This window comes from Ursus americanus, chromosome 6 (assembly GCF_024610735.1).
Source record: "Ursus americanus isolate L20-20 chromosome 6, mUrsAme1.1.p, whole genome shotgun sequence".
NCBI classification, from domain to species: Eukaryota; Metazoa; Chordata; class Mammalia; order Carnivora; family Ursidae; genus Ursus; species Ursus americanus.
Genome location: NC_142132.1, coordinates 10,939,801 through 10,963,826, shown reverse-complemented (window position 1 = coordinate 10,963,826; position 24,026 = coordinate 10,939,801). Strand labels below are relative to the sequence as shown.

The following is a 24,026-nucleotide window of genomic DNA, read 5'->3' as shown; positions in this document are numbered from 1 at the left end:
GATCCTACTAGCCAGAGAAAACCACAGTTAACATTTTGGTTTGTATTCTTTTAGTTTTTTTTTCTCCTCTGCCATAACACATTTTCTGCACAAAAGGTGTCTGAAATATAGTTTTGTAGTCTGCCTTTTCCATTTGGCATTACACCCTCAATATCTTCCTATGCCAATAAATATTCATCCCCAGCTTGCTTTTGTAAAAGCTGTGAAGGTTGGCAGGATACACCACCCCAAAATATGCCACTTTGGCATAAAGATTATTTTGAGTTGAAGGCAGTTGAGAGGAGGCAGATGAGGAAGGCCCCCTGCCTTCCCCCTCTTTGGCTAAAAGTGGGGCATAAATTTTCAAAACTCTCCCTCATCCTGTCTGTACCAGAAGGACAGAAATTGGTCACTGGAGACAACTTTGGACTCCATCAGTCGAGATGGCACTGGAGGAATTTGCATAACAAACCTCACTGACTAGCTTTTATGTACCATTAGTTTTCTCTCATATATTGACCTTCCCACAGTTTGCTGCCCTTGGAAGCACAAAAACTCTTTTCCTTTGTCCTTTCATTTCCCCACAAATTTACTGTTTTTTACTGGGGATGCTGTACAAGCTGGAGTTTTAAGCCATAGCTTTGAGTTACTAATTTTTTCTTGGTTATCTCCCATGTAAACATGTAGGATATATGTTAATAACCCCTTGTTTGTCTTTCTCTTGTTAATCCGTCTTTTGTCATGGGGTCCCAGCCAAGAACTCAGAAGGGTACCTCCCCTACAGCTGCAACACAGTCCATTAAACTAAGGCAAATAATTTGATACAGTAAGCTTGCTGGTGGTGGACATCAGTAGGCTGTCTCTGGGTTTGGGTTGATGTTAACAACACTGTGTTGAACTTTCTAGCTCATGTGTTGCTGTGCACATCTCTGATTATATTCTTTGACTTAATTTCTGGTTGAGGAATTTCTGGAACAAAGCGTTTTTTTCCCTCTCCAAAGGGCAGAGAGGTTGTACCAGTTGACATTCCTCCTTACAGTGCCTGATGTGGCTGGTTCCTCTCAGCCTTCTTGCTCAAATGTCCCTTGTTGGGGAAACCTTTACTGAACATTTTGTTCAATGTCCCATTCCCCACCCTATTGCATTATCATATACCCTGTTTTAGTTTTTGAATATACTTATTTTAATCGGAAATGATGCTGTCCATTATTTATTGGCATCCTTGTTTATTGTCTGTCCCCACTCAGCAGGTTGTAAGCTCTGTAAGTGCAGAAACCTTGCCTGTTGGGGTCACTGCTGTTGGGCAAGGCCTTTCCATCCCTCCTCCATTTCCACCTTACTTGCACATCTTGGTGTGCAGGACAAGTTTGCTGAATGAATAAATGTTTATCCACACTGCAAATAACTTGTATTATGCATTTTTTTTTTAAAAAGTTGTTACGTTTTTCTAAAACAAAGGATGACAAACATAATTTAATTTATTGCTGGTGACCAGTGGCCCTCAAGTGGTCCTGTGATTCCTTTTGGTGTACTGAGGGGTAAGGCACCTTTCCCATGCACTAACTGGGGGTTTTAATTAATGTGGCTTGTTTCTTATAGTTTAAATGTTTTTTTCTCTATGTGAAATGCTATAGACAGTATGTTTGCTTAAAGCAAGTTATGTTTCTACTACAGTTTGCAGCTGCTAATCTGCAAGGGGCCTTGAGAGGAAATGGTCATCTTATTAGAACTGTGTGTAAAATAAGAGGGAATAGGTTTAACTTGAGGGTCTAAATAGCTCTCCTGTGATTTAAGTGCTTGTGTATGGGGCATGCCTAGGGGCTTTTTAAATTGCTCACTGGTTCTTAGAGAGGAATGGTGGTGATAGTTGAGTTCTGCATGAGTGAGATGTTACAATTCTTGTTACTGAGTTTGTGTTCCCCTTGAGTCCCGCAGGAGACTATATCATCTGGCTACTGTAGTAGTTAGCGGTTGAACAAGTAGCTCATCCAGAGAGTCCTGGCAATGGCTGGGCATCTGGGGCACAGCTGGGGGAGGCTGTCAAGGCCCATGCCTCAGGACTCTGCATCTGACCTCCTCTGTCCAAGGTTTTATCAGCAACTTGGATAAAGACATTGACAGCAGGCTTATCAAATTTGCGCATGACACAAAACTGGGATGGAAGTCTGATATGTAGGATAATAGAATCAAGATTCATAAAAATCTTGGCAGGAATGATGGGTCTGAAACTAACAAGGTAAACCCTAACAGGATTACATGTGAAGTCTTGCAGCTCACTTCAGCGGAGCCCGCAGCAGCTGCCAGCGACGGGAGAGGCCTGGCTCAAAGGCAGTTTGTGTACAGAAGACCAAGTAAGGCCTGCGGGCTTCCTAGATGCTAATTCTTAAAATTAATTATGCCTTATATGCTTTTTAAAATTAACTATGCCTTGTATGCTATTGATAGCAGGAGGACCTCCAGATCTAGAGGATGGTAAATTGCCTCATAGCATTTCTTTCCTGGAGCACTTCTTCCAGTGCCACTCGCCCACACCCTCTCCCAACCTGTACTGTTTTCCAGCCCCCAGCTGAGCTCTTCCTTTCTCTGGGCAGCTTCCCCTGAGCCTGCAAGATGGACAGCACCCCTTCTCCCCCATTACAGTGCTCACCAAACTATGTGGCTGTCATCTGTCTGATTGTCCGTCTTCTGCTTTGGACCACGGATGCGTAGGGCCTGTGCTCCCTTATTAGGTGCTCCTCCCTGAGCAGTTACCCTGTGACTGGCTCACAATAGATGCCCAGTGCATGCCCTGATTGGTGGTGTGACCACTCTCAGAGTACGGGGTAGGATTCTGGACCTCACACCGTTGGATCTTGTACCCCTTTCGCCACTGGGCAGTGACAGGTTTGCAGACCCTGTGCTGTGGGGAACAGGGGATGGAATTGTGGGTGCTTAGCTAGACCATGCCCATGGTGTGGCCTGCCAAGGAAGGAGGGTGTAGACTGTCCTGGGGGTTCCCAGGGCCACACAGGGGATGTCAGGAGGAAGGGACAATGCAGTGCCTTGAGTGAAAGAGCTTTGAAGCATGTGGCTCGTTCCAACCACATTTGGCCGCTTGCACGGTGCAGATCACTGATTAACCGTGAAAGCTGAATACTGGAGGGGGAGGAGTTGAAAGCTAGTGATCCTAATAGCCACGGCCTCAACAGCACACCCTGCCGGGCTCTCCCTGGCTGCCAGGCACTTTGTGTCACAGTCCCCCCCCTCCAGCCTCCGGGTGGGGTTAGGTGCTCCTGCTAACTGTGTGGGACAGATGAGGACACTGAGACCTTCTTCCAGGTCAGCTAGTAAGCAGCTGGTAACTAAAGTCTGCTGCTACTCCAAGGGCCACTGATGCTGTGATTCTGCTGCCTCGGGGTTTAGCAACAGCTCCTCCGGTGTCTCTGAGTAGAGGAATTCAGTGGCCGGGACTTTGTGCCTGCTTGTAGAGGCCCCTTCTCCCTCCTTTGTCTGTATTCGGGGTGGGAGCTGACCCACCAGTGCCTCAGTATATGACCCTGGGACGCTGGTGCTGGAGTCCCCTCTTCTCCCAGGACAGCAAGTGGCCCAGGTCACATGCATTAACACGCCAATGTCGTCCTGTGTAGGCCTTGAGGTGGTGGGGGGTGATGGGCAGAGCTCCCAGGCCGGAAGCCAGACAGCCCTGGGTTTGAGTCCCTGCAGCCCCTTAACTGGCTGCAGGACCACCATCCGATCACTTAAGCTCTCTGAACTCAGCTGTGAAATGTGGAATTAGTCTCCAGTTCTGGAGAGCACTTGACCCCGGGGCCCACTTGGCAAAAGATGGTTAACGTTCCCGTCTGCTTTCAGGTTCTCTGCTGTGTTGCCCATGGCCGAGGTTGTTAGAAAGCTGTTGTCTAGATGAGCTGAGCCTTTCCACGAAAACCAACTGACTTCAGATTTCCACTTGTGTGGAGCTTAGGGGCTTTTCTGCCTCACAGAGGTCAGAGCAAGGGAAGGGGTGAAATCAAATCGTCAGACTCTCCTGGCCTCATGCAGCCTAGGTCGGTCTGTACCCAGGCCTCTCTGACCTTTGTCATCCTGGGTTGGCTATGCGTGGCCTTCCCAGTTGTCTGGTGTGTGTGTGTGTGTGTGTGTGTGGACCCTTAACTCATTTTCCAGAACTTTCTTTTGTAGCCAGAAATATGATTACAGACCATTTGTTGGAGGGGATATCAGTAAATGTATGTGTGGCGTTTTTGGCTTTTTTTTGTTTTTTTCTCTGAAGTCATGGAAAGAGAACGTCCATTCCTCAACAAATGCCTTTGAACCTCTGTTAGACTTCAGGCAGAACTCTGGACCCTGGAGACATAGCAGCGACCAGACAGAGTCTTCATCTGCACTGAGCTTGTGCGCCAGTCTGGTGAGAAGGACTGCAAATAAGCACACAAATAAAAATACAGTCTGTTGGATGGTGAAGAACAATCGAAACAAATGCAGCTGAGGAGGAGAGAGAGGGCTGGTTTGTAACGGGGTGTTGCCGTTTCATGTGGCAATGTTCGAGAACACCCGGCTGACAAGAGACTGTCGGAGCAGAGACCTGAAGCAAGTGAAGAGTGAGCCTTGCAGAGGTCTGGGAGGAACATGCCAGGTGAGAAGACAGCAAGGACAAAAATCCCAATGTGGGGGCATGCTTGGCAAGTTCAGGCCCCCGGGAAGCCGGTGTGGCTGGAATCAAGTGAGAGAATCACAAGTCCGGGAGTGATGTGGATTCCAGGCCCTGGGGTGGGGTGGGGGGCAGCTATCATCCTCGCCGCCTCTAGTCCTCACTGCTGGGCAGTGGCATCGCCAGGATCATAGCTTCAAGTTGTAGGTTAGGGTTTAGTGCAGATCCACGTGGCTCCCAAGTCCTCACCGCTCCCACTGGCTGGACTGGTGCAGATCTTCCCCGTCGCTGTCCCTGTCCCTGCCCCCATCCTCGCTGTCCTAGTTTCCTGTGCCCCTGCCCCGAGCCCGGGGGGACTCCGGCCTGCAGAGGGGTCCACTGGTGCTAAATGGGAACAGAGCCCCACTCCCCCCTTCTCTGGGGGGCGCTCCCTGCCAGGGCTCTGCCTCGTCTTCATCCAGGTCGGAACTGGGATAAATTAGACATTATTGTTTGAGTTCGGGACATGGAGTCGGTGCTGGTCTCCATCAGCCGAGGCAGGTGAGAGGACCAGTGACCTTTCTAGGTCCCCGGGGTGGAGATAGGAGAGCCCAGGATTTTCCCTCTACCTCACAGAACGTCATCACAGCCGGTTACTGTAAGTGGCCAGCGTGTGGCAGAATAATGTCCCGCAGGGATGTCCACATCGTAATCCCTGGAAGCCGTGGACGTGTTACCTCACGTGGCAAAGGGATTTGAGGTCCCACAAGTAACTAAGGTTGCTCATCAGCTCATGTGGGGTTGGGGAGGTTATCCTGGATTATCAGGTGGGATCCGTCTCATCACATGGGTCTTTGAAAGTGGAGGAAGAGGAGGCAGAAGATGGGGCCAGGGGATTGCGGGGTATGCAGTTCCAGACCTGTTGCTGGCTGGGAAGTTGAAGGGGGTCATGAGTCAAAGAATGAGGGAAACATCTAAAAGCTGGAAAAGGCAAGGAAGTGGCTTCTCCCCTCGAACTTCCAGAAGGGGATGTGGCCCTGCTAGCACTTTGATCTGAGTCCGGGGAAATGTGCTTCAGACTCTCGCTTTTTTTTTTTTTTTAAGATTTTATTTATTTTAGAGAGAGAGAGCACGCACAAGTTCAGGGGCGGGTGGTGGGAGGAGGGTGAAGGAGAAAGAATCTGAAGCAGACTGCACTGAGCCCAGAGCTGGAGCCGTGGCTTGATCTCACAACCCTGAGATCATGACCTGAGCTGAAACCAAGAGTCAGAGGCTTAACCAACTAAGCCATCCAGGCGCCCCCCTGCATCAGACTTTTGACCTCTAGAACTGGTGTTGTTAAAGCCACTAAGTTGGTGACAATTTGTTGCAATGGCAGTAGAAAGCTAACACGGCTGGGCTTTAGGCTGTGCCTCTGCCCCCACACGGGGCTCCCTGAGGACATGCGCGGTGCCTCGTCCACTCTGGATCCCTGTGCCTGGCGCTGCAGACATTTACCAAACTCTTTGCACATGCCGGGGAATTGTGCCTCCGAGTTCAGGGCTGGAGTGGTGTCCCTTCATCTCTCTGTCCAAATCCGAACCTTCTTGATGGTGCCATTGGGAGTGGCGGCCAAGCCTTGGGGACCTGCTGCGGCCCAGGCTAATCTCGGCCCAGGACAGGCAGCGCAGGCGCTGGGAGTGCTGAGCTGGCTTAGCTCGCCACTAACAGGGTCTTCAGAGGGGACTCCCTGCAAAATAGAAGGATTCGCAGGTGGGACACAGAACGAGCACACTTTTTTTGGTGCCGGAAACGGTGGATTCCTTGTTACATTTTAAAAAGGACCATTATTGATTGAGAGGTAAAGGCAACGTCAAAGGAAAAATCCACAAAGAAAGGAACAGAAGTGAAAGGGGAAGTGCGCCGTTGACCCCTAGCTGCCTCCTGCCTGTCTCCTCCTTGCAGAGCGGCTCCAGAGGAGGGGGACCCCGCCCTGGTTCCCCAGGGATTCGAATTTGATTGGTCGGGGCAGGGCCAGGGCAGTGATATTTTTACAAGTTTCCCGGTGAGTGTGATGTGCAGCTGGGTTGAGAAGCACTCCCCAGGACCTTCCTGCTCTGTTCTGTTCTCATATCAGAAGCCCCTCAAACCCTAGAAGTCATTACATGGCATGGCTTAGAGGCCACCCAAGCATTTTACAAATGGAGAAACTGAGGTTTAGAGACACAGGTGCCCTCCGAAAGGTGGCCCCGTTGAGAGCAAGGCCTCCATCTGTAGACTTCCTGATGGGCGTTGCCAACAAACTCCAACCAAGATGGCACCACCAGCTTCCATCTGCGAGTGGTTTTCTTTCCGTTTCTTTAAAGTTTTCTCACTTCTTCCCAAATCCTCCTTTAAAAGATCAGCTGATCCTTTGATGGGAACAGACCCCTCTGTCTCTCCCTTCCCCTCAATGAGACAGGAGCACCTAGTGAGTATGAGCACAGGCTCTGAAGCAATGCAGACGTGGCTCTGAGATCTGGCTGCACGGATACTGTGTGGCCTCTGAGAGCCTCAGTTTGACCATCTGTAAAACGGAGGAAATGTTGGTCATACTCCATAGGGTCTGTGAGGTGGAAGAGACACGCGGTGCATGGAAAGTGTCCAGAACAACGTGTGGCTCAGATGTTATGATATTGTTTTAAATTACTATTGCTGTAGGGAGGGGAATGGGAATGCAAGTGTCAGTGTCCCAAACAGCCATATGTGGATGAACTTTTCGCTGTTGCTTTTCGGCTTGCTTTGGAATGCACTTGGTGGTGGTCAGCTGTGTGCTCGCGACCTGATGGGGAGCGAGTCCTCTCCCGGAGGGGGAGAACTGTGAGTTTCCAAGTGATTGTAGGGTTCGAGGAGCACTAGCTTTGGACCAGAGGCTCATTGGGCATTGGCACCTCATTTACACTACCTGTCCTGAGGTCAGACTGTGGGGGGAAGGGGGCGTGGGACGGGGGGCATCTCCTGCAGGAGCCCAGGCTCCCTGGGAAGAGCTGAGCTCCTGCTCGCTGTAGGATTCAAGGGATCTGCTGCCTTCATCTGCATGTGTCTATTACATAAAAATTTTCCATGCAAGTAATTGCAGAATGGGGTAACAAGGAGGATAATAAGGGGAGATAATTGTGGATAAATCAGCTTGATTACACTTTTCCCCAAACTCGATTACCCAAATTTGCAGTGCTGTGCAAAATCTCGAAAGCCAATTAAGACCTTCCAGTAATGACTGCGGAATCTGGGGAAGCCTCTCTGCTAAGTCCAGCTGGCTGCCCAACAGGTTGGGAATGGCGAGAAGAACCCTTCTGCTTCTGCCTTGTTATATGTTAGAGACAGCCGGCAAGTTTTATTGTTATGTTTTTAAACAAAGCAATTACATGTACTGGCGAGAAGGTCCCTTCTCTTCTGCTGATCGTGTATAGAGCGATTTCGATGCACTTCATTATTTTACAAGGGGATCATTTTTTTTTTTTTTACTGTGTTCTGCATTTCTTTGTTTTAAATTTTTTATTTAAATTCAATTTCCTTAACATACAGGGTATTATGAGTTTCAGAGGTAGATTTTAGGGATTCATCAGTTGCATATAATACCCTGCGCTCATTCCATCAAGTGCCCTCCTTAATGCCCATCCCCCAGTTACCCCATCCCCCCACCCCCACCCGTCCAGCAGCCCGCAGTCTGATTGGCAGTATTGCCCAGTTGCACTGGGTACTGGTTCATGTGAAGACTCATGATAACACTTATAAAATAATCAGTTAAAGGACTTGGGAAATCATTTAAGGCAGAGAAGCAACAGTTGATTTCTTTAGCAACATACTCTTAGCCTCCTTTTCCATTATTCCTTGATCTTTATACTCAGTTTTTTTCTAGCTTTATTGAGATATAATTGACATATAACTGTGTGTAAATTTAAGGTGTATGGTGTGTTGATCTGATACACTTGTATATTGAGAAATGATTATCACTGTAGTATTAGCTAACACCTGCATCATGTCACATAATTAGTATATCTTTTTTGTGGTAAGAACATTTAAGATCTATCTTAGTAAATTTCAAGTGTATGATACAGTATCATTAACTATGAGCACCATGCTATACCTTAGATCTCTAGAACTTATTCATCTGATAGCTGGAAGTTGCTACCCCTTGACCACCATCTCCCCAGTTCTTCCACCCCCCAGCTCTGGCCCCTGGTAACCGTCATTCTGGTCTGTTTCAACGAGCATGGCTTCTTTAGATTCCACGTATAAGTGAGATCATGCAGTATTTGTCTTTCTCTGTCTGACTTATTTCACTTAGCATAATACCGTCAGGGTCCATCCATGTTGTCACAAATGGCAGATGTCCTTCTTTCTTATGGCCGAGTAGTATTCCATTGAATATATATACCACTTCTTCTTTATCTATTCATCCATGGTTGGACACTTAGGGTTGTTCCCATATCTTGGCTATTGTGAATAACGCCGCAGTGAACATGGGAGTGCAAGTGTTAGGGTTGGAGATGTCAATTTGGAGAGACCAGAGTTGGGCTGGCATGGCCCTGGGAACATGTGTCGTCCCCACTACAGAAGAGCCCAAGTCCTGGGATGGCCTTCTGGGGCCAACATTATTCACTAGGAGCCTGGAGGGAGGGAGAGAAGCTTGAGAAAGAGAAAGTGAGCAGGGAGAGAGATCCGAGAACAGGAGGGTGGTGCCCCAGGAGCCCAGGGTCAACACTAGCCTCTGTGAGTAGGGTCACAAAACCTACTGAGTAGGCAGGATGGCGATGCCTGTTGAATGCATGGCTGCATGAATGAATGAATGAGGAGTAAAACCCAGCATTTATTGGGCCGGCTTCCTCTGTGCCAATCATCTCATTGATAATAATCCTTTTACAGATGAGAAACTGAGGCACACAGAAGTAAAGTGATTTGGCCAAGGTCAGACCCATGGACATGTATTTCAGAATCTGTGCTTTTCATTTCACTGCCTTGCTCTACTGCAGGTGAATGGACGAATAGTAGATTTCCATTTTACTGATAAAGAAGTAACGTCATTGAGGGAGAGGTTTTCCTACAATTACAAGCTGATCAGCTCTTCTGATTCCTGGTCCAGGGTGCTGCTAACTGAAGCCGGGCTGATTCCCTGTACTTCCCGGAATGTACTCTAGCCCACACTTCCAGAAATGGGGGCAGTGGAGCCTAGGATTGTGGTTAGAAGACCTGAGTTTGAGCTTCAGTTTTGTTGCTTGTCCTGCTGAACGCACTTGGGCAGGTCAGGAAGCCTCTCTGAGCCTTAGTGCCCCTCTCTGGACAATGGGGATGGCAGTGCCTACTTTTTCGTTGTGAGGAGTGATGGAGGGAAGGTGTAGCACGTGCCTAGCATGCTCCTGGCAGGTAGGAAGCGCTCAGAAAGGGATCCGCTGGCCCATCCTCCCTCGCTCTGCTTCCTCTCTCCCCTTCTTTCCCTCTGGGTGTCTCTGAAGACAGCATCTCTTTGATTGTGTTACTAAGGAGCCATTCAGACAGTCTGTGATGTATCAAACCCAGTTCTCAGCAGTGCGGGGGGCGCTGGGGTTGTGCTGTCACTTGGGACACAGGAGAGAGCGAGGTTTGCAAATCGGGGTTTCAGCAGGGGAGCAGTGCTGATGGTGCTGTTGTAGGGGGTGGGGGGACGGCTAAACACACAACTGCTGTGGACCGATTAGTCCTAACAAACCACTCTGCAGACGGACACCCCACAAAGCCAGGCTCCCTGAGAAGAGGGAGGCACACGTGTCCACTGGGGGCGCTGGCCTCATGCAGTGGGGGTCCTGGAGACTAGGGGATCCTGGAGACTGTTAAGTGCCCCCCACTCTGGGCCCAGCCAGCAGCCAGCCTACAGCAGCCATGGAGACGAGCACAGATGTCACAGCGCACAGTCGAGCTGGGGGCTGCTGGACCCGGGGCAGGCTTTGCCCTCCCAAGTGGACAGCTCCTTCTTTTTTTTTTTTTTTTTAAGATTTTTATTTATTTATTTTGACAGAGATAGAGACAGCCAGCGAGAGAGGGAACACAAGCAGGGGGAGTGGGAGAGGAAGAAGCAGGCTCACAGCAGAGGAGCCTGATGTGGGGCTCGATCCCATAACGCCGGGATCACGCCCTGAGCCGAAGGCAAACGCCTAACCGCTGTGCCACCCAGGCACCCCTGGACAGCTCCTTCTTAACTCCTTCATCAGTGGGTTGCCCTGGAGGGATGTGGGCCTGAGGTTGCCAGACTAAATTCTTCACCGGAAGCCAGAAATTCAGATTTTGCTGTAAGAGCTCCTGGTTTTCAAATATCGGCCATGAATTATACATTAAAAAAAAAAACCCCACTGAGCTGCCCAAACCAAATGTAGCCACAAGTTGCTTTCGGTCCAAGGGCAGCCAGCTGCCAGCCTCTGACCGAAGATTCCGTGTGGCAGAAGATTGGGTCTTTATTGAAACAGCTGCCATGGATCTGTTTAGTCTTGATGCAACAGGCATTTAATGAGCGCTTACTGTATGCCAGGCACTGTTCTAAGCCCTGGGGCTACAGCTTGGACCAAAATCAGACAAGAATCCCTAGTGCTGTCTTGGAGCTGGTCTTGTGCTGTGGCCCTTCCACTCAGCCGGAAGCCACTGTATCTTTGCAGCAGCGATGATGACCCAGCTGTTCTCGATCTTCCTCTTAGGATGATTTCCAGTGAGCAGATTGATCCCAGCCATAGAGCCCAGTCACACTAACAGGCAGCGATTACTTGGTCCTTGACTCGGGAGCTGGCCATCGTTGGGGCCATGAAACCAGCACAGGGATGTGGTTGTGCAAGGTCAAGCCCAGGTCCACAGGCCTGTGCGTCTGTTGGACTTTGCATTAAGGCTTTGGGGGTTTGGGTGCAGGTGGCTAGGAAAACACTTAGTGATGCTTACAGACAGCCAAAGACTTTGAGGGCAAGCATGAAGGTTCTTTATCTGCTTAAAAACCACAGGCCTGGCCATGCCTCAGGGTAGAGGGGAGACGTCTGCCTTCCCCAGACCTCAGCCGCCGCCGAGCAGGTTGTCATGCCAAAGGCAGGGGGACTCCAGCCTCTTGTCTCATGTGCTCCCCACGTGCTGTCCACCCTGACCTGGCTCTTGCCGTCAGCCTCTCGTCAGATCGTGGCTGTCCCCAGCCCTTAGCCTTCCTCTCTCTGGCTGTTCCATCTCACGCCTGTGCTTCCTCTCACCTACCGGCCCCGCTGAAGATCATTCTAGAACATGGAAAAGCTGGTCATGGAGAACATGGTCAGGGGCTTCGTCCAGGTCAGGGCTCTGCTGCTGTCTGCCCAGGACTCGGGTACGAAAGGCTGGCTGCCACCCTGCCCGCTGCTAACTGACACCGGGGGGATTCAGATGAGGTTGTAAGGGACAAAGAGCTCAAAGACACTTCGAGGGCCCCTGTTCGGAACAAGTGCTCTCTGGCTGATGTGCTTGAATGAAAATTGCAGCTCAGCAGCCCCTTCAAATTAAGTTCTGTCTTCACTGTGTTGGGTCCTGAGTGTTGAGTGGCATTCTGTTCTGTGTCAGAACTCTGCTCAGCGTGTACTGGGATCTTGATGTGGCCTGGTCCAGGCGTGGGTATGGAGAATGCTCCAGACTGTTTAAGCTCTGGCTGAATTCCTAAAGACTTATTTAATCCAGGAGTGAATGCTTCACTGGGCATTCTAGAGTCAGAGCTTAATTGGAGACAGAAGTCTGTTAGCAAAGAAATATATACTTCCCTCCCTCTTCTTTTACCAGTGTTTTTTTGTTTTTGTTTTTGTTTTTGTTTTCGAGCGGCTTTTGTTTGCCTGTGGCTCAGACATGGTGCAGTGGTCCCTGCAGCAATATTTTCTGCTAGGATGTATGTCTGGCCCGGAGGATGTTCATCCCAGAGAGGAGAGCTTGGCCAGGGGAAGGGGAGCTGGGGTCTGAGCTCCAGGAAGCCCCGAAGCCAGTGGGAAGCAGATTCTGCGGGTTTCCTAGAGTCTCAAGCTTGGTGGCCTGGCTTGGCCCATAGTCACCTGTCCCCCACGGCTCACTGTCACTGGCCTGTCACCACCCTAGTTATTAAGCACCTGCTTTCCGACGTCCAGGGAGAGGACTCCTCACTGCCTCAGGCTCTGGGGCACCTCAGCCTGAGGGTTTTTAGATGGGTCTAGGGGAGCAGATTTTGGAAGGAAACCCCTTTTGTGAAGGACCTGACCTCTTCCCTTGTCTCTCCTTTCTTCTTGATGATTTTTATTCATTACTCTTTCTGTTGTTACACTTGACTGAAATAACACTTTCCAAGAGCCATCAGTTGCTTTGGCTGATAAAACACTTAATTTTGCAAGTACCTTTTGGGCCAATGAGCAAAATCATTTTAAAAAACTTTCTGGTGTGGAAATTGTCAAGATACCATCCACCAGTTCCGAGCACTTTGATTTCATCTGCTCCCCCCCCCTTATTGGTGGAGTATTTTATAGCAAAGCCCAGACGAGAGCTCATTTCCTATGCCAATACTTCAAAAACTTTAACCAGAGAGAACTTAAAAAACAACAACAACAAAAAACAACAAAAAAACTGAACAGCCCCCCAGGAACACAATACCGTTTGTAAACCCCGATCAAATGAACACCTAATTTCTTTGAATCGGGACCCAGATAAGGTCCCTACATTCTTATGTGATATGCATGTTTTTAGACATTTTTAAAAAAAATCTGGAGTTTTTCAGTGATCAGTAGTGTTAATGCCAATTGTTGAGTGCTTCTCATGGACCCCAACTATGATCCCAAATTCTCACAACTTTTTAGCAGGGTTTTCTGCCCATTATACAGATGGGGAGGGGGCCTCAGCTGCTCCCCAGGTCATGAAGCCCCAGCTGGACCCGATGTATTAGCTTTTGCAGGCTGTGTTTGTGTAGACCAGGATTTTCTTTTTGAATTCAGACAGTTAAAATGTTTTCCTTCTTCTGTTTTCTTCCAGAGGGAAGGTACCCTCTGCAGAAATGTTCAGACTTCGGTGGATTAAATGTTTGGATTTCTGGGGTGATGCTCGTAGTTTTGAACATTGTGCTTCTGCAAAATATACTTCCGTGTACGCCCCTGCCCCGTGGCAGGCGGGTTTGCGCGTGTCCTGCGGTTTCTGTGCCGTGGTTTGAATGTGCTGTTGTGGCAGAAGACAGCTCTCGGGGAGGGGCCGTCTCCTGAGTGCAGCACAGTCCGCTCTGTGCTGAGTCCGTTGTGCGCGACCTCACTGTTGGTTCCTCGCTGCGGCCCTGAAGGCGGGGGTGGGGGGTGGGGGGTGGAGGTGGTGGTTATCTCCGCTTCTGGAGGAGGCACCCAGGGCTCAGAGAGCAGGTGTCACTTGCCCAGGGTCACATCGATTGTAAGTGGCAAAGGTGGAACAGAAGCTGTCCAACTCCACAGCTCTGCTAATACTGTATTTCTATTGCTCTCTTGCCTTCTATGCTCTCCGCCCCCCCTTGGGGGTCCCTGCTCCTGGACCCCGCTATGCCAGCCTCTCGTCCTGGAGAATTTCCAGTATACAGAAAAGTTGAGACAGTAGAATGATCCCCCCTCCGCTCCACCTAGATTTAGCAATTAGCATTTTACCCTAGTTGCTTTATCTTTGTAGTTATGTGTTTTATGTACAATTTTCTGAACTGTCTGAGAGGAAGTTGCTGACAGATCATTACCCTAAGCTCCCTAAATGCATCCCCTGAAAAGAAGGCGTTCTTCTCCATACCCATGTCCTTACCGCACCGAAGGAAATTAGCAGTGTTTTCTTAGGATCACTGGATATCTGGTTTGTTCCAGTCCTGGTATTGCCTTAGTCATCCTCAGAGTTTCTTTTTAATGGCTTTTCTATTTTTTTGACCCAAGATCCTGTCAAATGTATGTTACATTTGGTAGTTTTGTCTTTTCAGATTCTTGTAATCTGGAACATTCCCTCTAGCTTTATTCCTGGACTTGTCTAGTTATGTCCTTGAGGGCATTTGACTTGTTGCTCTGTCCCTGTGTTTCCTATAATCTGGGAGATGGATCCAAAGACTTGGGTAAGTTCAGAGTGCACGTGTTTGGCAAGAATGTTGCGTGGAGATGCCATGTGTTTCGTGTAGCGTGTGTCAGAGGCTCACAGGTGTCTGTGATCCCAGTACTGGTGACCACAGGTAGGGGAGGCAGGATAGGGCCATGTTTCTAAAAGCTGAAGGGGAGCTGGCGTGAGCAGGTAGTCTGGGTCAGTGGCTTGGTTTTATCCATGCTGCCTACTCTTGGTCTTTCTCTTCCTTCCTGGAGCTGGGTAGATCATTGACATTTCCAGCCTCGGCCCACATATTTCCACCACTGTCCCATCCCATCGTGTTCAGGAGGGCCCAGCCAAGAGGTACATGCTCTGATGCCCCATCTTTACCCCCTTGGCGAGGAGGGATTCCTACCCTGGGGCTGTGGGGATAGCCATACATGACGCCTAAGATGGGACAGAGAGGTCTAGCAGTTTACTAGTCATAGATAGTCACTGCAGGGGAGGAGGACACTGCCCACTGGGCAGGCCTAGGAGGGGGGCAGAGCGAACCTGCAGGGCCTGTGGGAGATAGCTGTGTAGTACCAAGAGGGTGGGGTGTCCCTGGTTCCTGCAGGAGGATGTGATCGACTTATTCCTGGGCTGTGATTGACGGAAACCCAATACTCAAGGATCAGCAGGAATTGCACCTGGTCCCTTGATAAGGAGGATTATTTGGTGGGGGAACCTTACCTGAGGGGGCGGAGTGGGGCAGGGAGCTTGTGGTCAGGCTCCCTGAAGTCTGTGTGGTTTCAGGGGTCGGGGCAGGACACAGTATTGGGCTGTAATTGTAGGCTTTCCCCCGCAGGGCGACAGCACATGCCCTTCTAAGCACTTCACATCGTTACCCTGTTTAGTATTCGTCCGGGCCTCTGAGGTAGGTGTTCTTGTCAGCATTACTTGGCAGAGCAAGGAGCCCACGGCCCAGGAAGGGAAGTGCCTCACCCGAGATCAGGCAGCCAGTAAGGGAGAGTGGAAATCCAACCCAGGCTGCCTCTCCAGGCTCTGTCCCCGCAGAGTGGGAAGGGCATGAGCATTGGAGCCAGCCTCTGCCTGTCTCTCGGCCCCAGGTGGCCATCCTCCTCGCTCCACCTGCCTTCTCATCCTTTGTGAGGCTTGCTGCAGAGAAGAAAGAGCATCCCCAGGACGGGGTGGGGGCTCTGGGAGCCGTTCCTCATCTGGGCCAGGGCTGGTCTCCTGGACGCCTTTCTCCCCAGTGCAGGTGAGCGCCAGGTGGCTTTGCTGTGGGGGTACCTGCTTGTCCGAGGGGCAGGGAGGAGGGGGCTGGTGGGAGCAACTTCTCAGGGGCTTCAGTTCTCTCGTGCTTTCTTCCCTTCCTGCCTTCACAACAGATGTCAAACTGCCGTCTGTAAGAATCTGATCCCAGTCTTCACACTGACTGAGAACTGAGATCCCCATGTTGCATTTCCCAAGAGTAAGGCTGTATTTCTAATTGTGGAAAATGGTATTTCTTATTAAAATAATTGCAGATGCCTTTACACTGGTGGGCAGTCTGTGTGTGTGTGTGAATTTGCTTGTTCCTTCCTGAAAGTTCCAGAGTGTGTGCTCAGGAGGACGTGAAATAGTGGACGTTCCACGGCACATAGAGCTGTGATAACTTAGGCTAGAGACCCTTTGCCTTGTAGCCTCAGTGCCCCCATCTCTAGAATGGCTATCTCACAGGGCTCTTCTGAAGAGGAAACGAGTAACGTTGGAAAGCACCAAGTCAAGGGCACGTACAAGACAGCTCCAAACGTGATAACGTTAGTTATTTTTATGAAAACTGTTGCTCTTGTCTTTGGGGCGGCCAACGACCAAACTCAGGAGAAGGCTGTGCGGGAGCAGGTCACTGGCCTGCCGGCTCACAGAAATGATTTACCAGCATGTTCTCTCTGCAGCCTCACCTTACCCCTTGCCCCAGGACTAGCGGTAAATGCCATATACCTCCTTCCTGTGTAGCAGCTGCCTGTCCCCTGACCACATCCAGAGCCCATGTGTCAGTGTTTTCCCTCTCGCACCGGAGAGGCCCACGAGAGAGGGCAAGACCATAGTTCAGTTAAGAACCAGGCTTTACTTTTTGCTCTTGCCTGGAAAACTTCTTTATTACGAGTCTTGTTTTTCCTTCCTGCACAATGCAAGGGTCAGAAGTGACTGCCTGGGCCATTGTTCGCTCACAGAATGGCCAAGGGATGAGTGGCAGCAGCTGACATCCTGTCTGGTCCTCTTTCCCCGGCATGCAACCTCACTGTCCCCGGGTTGGGGGTGAGGGGTGGGGCGTCCTTCTCAGACCCACATCATGTCCCCAGCGCTGTTCACGCCCACCTTGCAGGAAGAGCAGCCGCCTGTGATCGCGGCCTTCAGTGCCCCATTCACCCTGCCAGACCCCAGCTTTTCTTACCGCTAATGGCAGCAGGATTATTACTGCCCTGGAAGGTATGGCCATCCTGGGGGGTGGGGGGAAAGGTAGGAAGTCTCAGAGAGGTTAAGTGACTTTTCTCAGGCCACCCAGCTGGCAAATGCCGAAGCAGGGATTTACACCAAGTTTAGTGGTCTGGTTAAGTTCATATTTCAGTACAGTGTTGTGTTATTTTGGGTTGTGAGTAAAGGAGGTAGAAATCTGTGCTTAGTGTGTGACTGAAGTGTTAACCTTATCTTGAGAAAGGTACGTTATCAAGGTCCATGACCTAAAGGTCATTGGCAAATCTGTGGAGTCTTTTAGAACATGATGGGGGAGATTCTGGAACTTTGAGAACTTGACTTTGAGTGAGAAGAGGCATAGGGGACAGGGGCATCGCTATTCCTTGCTAGTGTGATGTCAAGATGGGCCATTCTTCTGGGTTCCTACCTCTGGGCTGAATCTGCTGGCACATTCAGCATGTGAACGGTGAGAGATACACATTCCATAACATTTCCGAGGGTTCAGCGTCCTCATAAGCGGCTCTCGGTTAGAGGCCATCTCATGGGTCGGACTACTGGAACCCTCCTAACCTGACATCTCCTCAAAGCAGAGTGGGCTGGCCATCTGTGTAGACACTCTCATACCTGTAACTGAACACTTCAACATCTCATTCCCCAATCAGTTGGCACTTAGGGTCCCTTGACTGTAATCTCCGCAAGAGGGGGGACCATGTGTGTTTTATTCACCAGGAGTCTTGGGGTGATATCTGGCACATCATTGGCACTCCGTGTTTGTTGAGTGAATGAACAGTAGGCAAAATGATGGTCCGCTGTCTGTCCCCTACTGCACTCCTTCCTATATAAGCAGATATCGTCGGCTGCTTAAAGTCAGGCTGGGCTGTGAAAACAGGACTGACCAGCGGGGGTGGGGGGGGTGAGAGAGAGAGAGAGAGAGAGAGAGAAGGAGAATTGATACATGGTTAGATTAAGATAATTGTCAAATTCAAGCAGCCAAGAAATGAAGGGAGCATAAGTTGAATCCAAATCCAACAGCAAGTTACCCGACTTGCGGCAGTTAGAATTGTCACGAAAGAAAATGATATGTTTACTTTAGTAGTAACTCCTTCCTCTTCCCATCAAAACATTTTGACCTGCTTCCATGACCACCGCGGTGCTGGAGGTGATCTTACGGGCTTTGCGAGGTCAGTTTAGGTGACAACGCGGGGGTGCGCCCCCACCTCCACGGTCACGGGGAGGGCACGGTCGCCCCCTCTCATTTGTCCTTCCATCTTCCCCGCCTCACAGGGGAAGCTCTGGAAGGTCTTCACAGAGAGGGCGGGCGAGGCTCCAAGGCAACGGTGCCAAAGTAGAATTTAATAGCCGCCTTTGGTTTTCATTGTGTTTATTTTGAAGTTTACCAGCTGTTTATGGAGGAAATGCTGATTTCATAATTAAGCAGTGGCATGAAGTTTCTTCTAGGCTTTTAGTTTACAAACTGTCAAGGAAAGTCACTGCCGGAGGAGGGGGGATAAGGCAAAACTGAACAACTTGGTTCCTAAAAGGCCGAAGCCGGGAAGCAGCAGCTTTCCCGCCCCAGAGCTCTGTGCGTCTGACTGTCGTGATCGCTTGAATCCCTGGGGGTCTTGTTAAAAATGAAGGCCCCCAGATTCTGCATTTTTCATAAGCTCCTCCCCGTGAGGCCGATGCCCTTCCCCCTTATGAACCAAGTTTGGATCCATAGCTCAGCAGCGTTGGCTCCATGGGGCAGCTGGCTGGAGATGCCAGCCCTCCGGCCGCTCCCGGGACTGGCTGTTTCTGTAAGCACAAGACCCCCTAGCGGATCCCGGGCACATTCATGTTTGGGAAGTGCTGAGCTGACAGCTCTGGGGAGTCCTCATGCGTGCACAGTGAGCTCCGGTGAACAGGTCATTAGAGGCCATGCCTGACCTCCTCCCTGGAAGCTGGGTTTCCATTTCTTGGCTTCCAGACCACCTACAGAGAGCTTGTGGAAGGGAGTTTCCAGGCCTGGGCTGTGCTTTCTTGGTAACTGCCCTGTACTGTCTCCAGAACTTTCCATTCTACCACATGTCCACCTCTGTCCCCGTTTGCTTTCTGAGACTCAAGTCCTCTGCATAGCTGTCTTGCTGTCTGGATTCTCAGAGGCAGACACTGGTGGCTGGAGTGTGGCTGGAGAAGGGACATCTATCTCTCTTGGCTCTGCTTCTCCCAGAGAACATATAATTTGCTTGATAGATGCATTCTGGCTCCTCAGGGTGGGATGTGGAATTGTGCAAAAGGCTGGGTGCACGAGGCTTTAAAAAACAGCCACGAGGATAGTAACACCTGGGGGACAAGTGAGGGGAGGAGGGATGTACTCAGTGGTGTGGCCGGCTGCATGGGGAAGGAATGGAGATCAAGGTTCTGGGGTCTCTGAGAGGGGAGCTGTGGGCCCGTTACAGTGATGACAGCCGGTGGTTGGCATATCGCTATTTTAAAGCCACGTCTGTCATCTTAAGCAGCCCTTCTCTGATGGGACCTTTCTATGCCCCTGCCAAGAGGGGGAGTCCATTCCCCTCATGAATCTTGGCTGACCTAATGACTCACATGTCACCAGATGACACCACCAGACCTCCGAGACTAGGTCTGAAAAGACATTCAGCCTCTGCCTGGCTCTGTCGGACCCCCATTCTGAACTGAGTTCGCCAGGTGGAGAACTGGGGTGGAGGGTCAGTCTGACAGAGCAAACCATATCCCTGCAGGCTCTGTCCCCTTTGGCTCCCCCCTCCCCTCTGTTTGTCTCTTGGTGGTGTTTGCTTTCCATCCGCCTGGGTGTTGTGGGCTCCCAGGGTGTGGGAGGGCTTGAGAGGGTGATGAGAGGAAGCGTGGATGCTTAATGCTGTCTGGTTTCTTGGCACCAGCCCCAGAATGCTCCTCACTCCCCTTGTCCTTCCCTCCCTTCCTTTCTGTGGTCCTCCTGCCCGACCCTCTGTCCTCTCTGGAAGGCTTTTCTTGCTCACTCTTCCTCCTACTGGAGAAGTGTCAGCATGCCATCGGGGTAAGGGAGGAAAGTGAAGACCCGCGGTTCTTTCCCAGGGACTGCCAGCTGCTCCTTCACCTTTGCTCCACGTCAAGCGCATTTCCTTCCCAGAGCTGCGCTGCTGCCCTGGCCTTGCTCCACTCCGAGCCCCCCCATTCTGCCCTTTGGCTCCTAGTTCGCTTTGGGGCCCTGACTCCTAGGGTCTTTGTATGTTGGCTTTGCAGCTGTTCTTTTATGCCTGGAATTGGGCTTTGCTGCTGACAGAAGGTTCCACAGAGTCTCAGTAATTCTTTCCGTCCAGTTTTCCCTCCCAGGGCAGCCTGTGACTCCCTTCTCCTCCCCCAGAGGCTGGATTCTCCATGGAGGGTGCGGGAGAGCGGCCTTCTCGGAACCACAGGCAACAGATGAGCGCTCAAGCCCTCACGCGTCTGTCTTTGTTTTGTTTCAGTTTTACAGAGTTTTTGGACCCGTTCCAGAGAGTCATCCAGCCAGAAGAGATCTGGCTCTATAAAAATCCTTTGGTGCAATCAGACAACATACCTACCCGCCTCATGTTTGTAAGTACCGTGGTTTCATAGCTGATGGGACCAGTCTCCCGAGTATGAACCAAATGGGTTCTCATTTCTGCTTTTCTAACCCCTGCTGAAGACAGTGAGCAGCCCGGAGGAAAGAGGAGGTGAGGAGCCCATCACGTTAAACTCGTTTCCGGATCATGACGGGCGCTGCTTGGTCCTGTGAAAACTAGTAATTGCCTGCCACTTTGGAAGGGGAAGGGACCTGCTTAGCTACGCTGGGCTGAATTGTTTCCAAATATTTACAGTAAGATCAGCCTAGAAACAGATTTCCCTGCTCCATCTCCTTCGAGGATAAACCTCAGGCATCATAGATAGCTCTGTGAACCGCCCTTCTGGTTCTAGCTGGTCAGGTGACCACGGATGAGAACACCTTGTATGACTCAATCTCTGGATAGTGCTTTGTGTCTCTCTGCCTCTAGAACAAATGGGCCAGCATCCAAATAGCTGGTGGATATAGTGGCATTACTTTTACCTCTTCACCTTGACCCTGTGGCTATCGAAGCCTTTTATATATCACTTCCTATGGGCGGGGCCCTTTGCTGAGAGCTTGAGAAAGAAGGATAATCTCATTGAATCCCACCCAGCATTCCAGTGAGAAAGCTGTCAGTCTTGTCCACATTTGCAGGTGCAGGGTTGCGTCCCAGAGGAAGGAGGGAACTTGACCGGATCCACACAGCTAGTGAGTGGCAGAGCCAGGATTCAGATCCAAGCAGCCGGGTCTGAGCCCTATCTCAGCCATGAGGCTGCCCCGTAGGGTGGGAGCCATGTGTCCAGGATTCCTTGCAGATGTGAATGGCCTCCTGGGAAATTGCCATCAGGCCTTTCTCTAGCAGAGGAAATATTTAAGCTCTTCTTTGTTACAACAGTCACAGGACTTTTGGTTGGCCAGCCTTATAGCTTGAAGTTTATTCCTGTTGACCAGCCATTGTGTCTTGTGCCTCTGGAAACTTAAGTGACTGGGCCAGAGAGTTCTTCGAGCACATGAGGAATATTTCTGCGTTTTGAAAGAAATACCTCTGATTTTATGAAGGAAATCTTGTTAATTAGTGATGATTGGAAAGATCTTTGTGTCTGCAAACATCCCAAAATGCCCAGAACGTTACATGAGCTTAGAAGTATTATTTTAATTGCTCTTTAATGATTGCTTTTCCACTGGAAACTAAACTGGATTTGGTTAAATTTCAGGGGAGTTGAAGAGTTCAGGCATTACCGAACACTTGAGTATGAAAATTAGACTTTTTCCATTTCTGCTCTAACTCAAATCTTCTATAAATCCTAGAAATAAAAAAACTAGCATATGCCTAACTAGTTTACTCCATGGTTTTGAAAGGGGGAGGCTCCTACTTACCACTTATCCCCATTCCTTCCAGTTTTTGCATATTATGTGCTATAAAACACAATTTGGAGATGAATGTTCATTTGAAATATTGTGAGAAATTTGTGCCCATGTCCTAGATTTATGAACAATGGATTGTTGTGAAGTCTAGAAACAAATGGCACAAATATTCTGGCTGCAGACACAAATAGGAGGGGACGCATTTGCCTGTTGGATCGCTGCAGTAAAGGACTTATTCAGTACTGTGATTCTCAGAGAATAGAAGTGTATTCAGCCTCAAATCCTGAGTCCTACCCTGGAGTCCCCTAACGAGATAAGTTCAACCTTTTGTTTTGTTAATAGTAGTTGATGCATTTCATTCATTTGGTCACAAGATTTAATGGGATTCCACAATAACACAAGGAAAGCAGTAGATACATTTATAATAGATGTAACAGAAAGAGGAAAAATACTCCGTCACCACATTAGATTTTTTTTTCTCCTGGATTTTAGTAAGAGTTTAATATAAAATATCATTTGTTTGCTTCGATCCTTTAAAACCTTCAGATGTTTATGGAAGACTGTAATAAAACATGTTTTTATACCATGTTTTAAAACTGTGTTGGTTTCCTTAGAAAGCTCCAGTTTTGCTACTTAATACATTAAAAAAAAATCCTGGGGTCTCTTCTACTTTTGGTTGGAATGTTTAAATCTAAAGGCAGACTTTTTAACTTTCTAACCAAAGTGTTATTGAAAGGCAGCTGGTAATAACCCAGTTGTCTTTTGATTGGGAAATTAGGCCTCTGGAGGGGTGTGTGTGTGTGTGTGTGTGTGTGTGTGTGTGTGTGTTGACGTGTGTATTTTACAGCAGCCACTTGTTCAGCTGTCACAAAAGTAGTATCAGAATGGTAGGGGATTGAGTTGAGCAGAGTGAATGGTGATCACATCACCAGGAGGCCCCCTCATTTGTTCTGCCTTTGGCACTTTCAGGGAAGATGACTATGTCTGTCAACCTGGAAGTTGAATGTGTAGTTGGGTTGTTTGATTCTGAGAGTTTGTTTCCCCTGATGACTCTGGGTTCCTGTTGAGCAGAGAGACAGACTGAGAATTCTTTTCACATACACTGAGTCTTGAATTAACATTTTCTGGATGTTCCCAGACCATTAGCTGCCTTTATGGATGGCTGCTCCCTTATTCAGAAGATGTCATGGTTCCTTCCTGAGTGTGTGGGGTTTATCATAGCATCTTCGAAAATCTACTTTTTGGTGTAGGAAGACTTTGTGCTGGTTTTTGCTTTTTTTTTAATTATACTTTTTGTTGCTGTCTTAGTAGTTGTGTCTTTGTACATTCAGGAAACACTAGCAGGAGCCTGCTGTGAGTCAGGAAAGCCATAGGAGCTTCAGGTGATAGGAAGTCAAATCAGACCTGGGGGGAGGGGATATCCTTAGGAGTCCTGTAGGATCCTGGGGGAGATGGTACTCTAAAGAGAAACAGAATCTAGGAAGGGCTAGAGGCTCAGGTAAACTTGTAGGGAGCTTCATCACCACCATCATCATCACCATCACCCCTGTCATCATTATCATCATCACCATCATCACCATCATCACTACCATCATCATCATCATCACCACCATCATCATCACCATCACCACCATCATCACCATCATCACCACCATCATCACCACCATCATCACCATCACCACCATCACCACCACCATCACCACCATCCTCATCACCATCATCACCATCATCACTACCATCATCATCATCATCACCACCATCATCATCACCATCACCACCATCATCACCATCATCACCATCACCACCATCATCATCATCACCATCACCACCATCACCACCATCATCACCACCATCATCACCATCATCACCATCACCACAACCATCATCAACACCATCATCACTACCATCATCATCATCATCACCACCATCATCACCACTATCATCATCATCATCATCATCATCATGGCAGTAACAATAACCACCAACATCTCCTGAATATAGGAATTGTGCTTGCCATTTCACAGTGGCATC

At 49.4% G+C, this 24,026-nt stretch overlaps 1 protein-coding gene across 1 annotated transcript in view; it reads left to right on the top strand.

Annotated features, from left to right (window-relative positions):
• PLPP4 (phospholipid phosphatase 4) overlaps positions 1 to 24,026 on the top strand; it is a 120,408-nt gene that overhangs the window by 22,090 nt on the left and 74,292 nt on the right. The window contains exon 2 of the mRNA XM_087862486.1: positions 20,533 to 20,641. Within this exon, the coding sequence (XP_087718612.1) occupies positions 20,533 to 20,641 (109 nt within the window). The remainder of the gene's footprint in view (positions 1 to 20,532; positions 20,642 to 24,026) is intronic.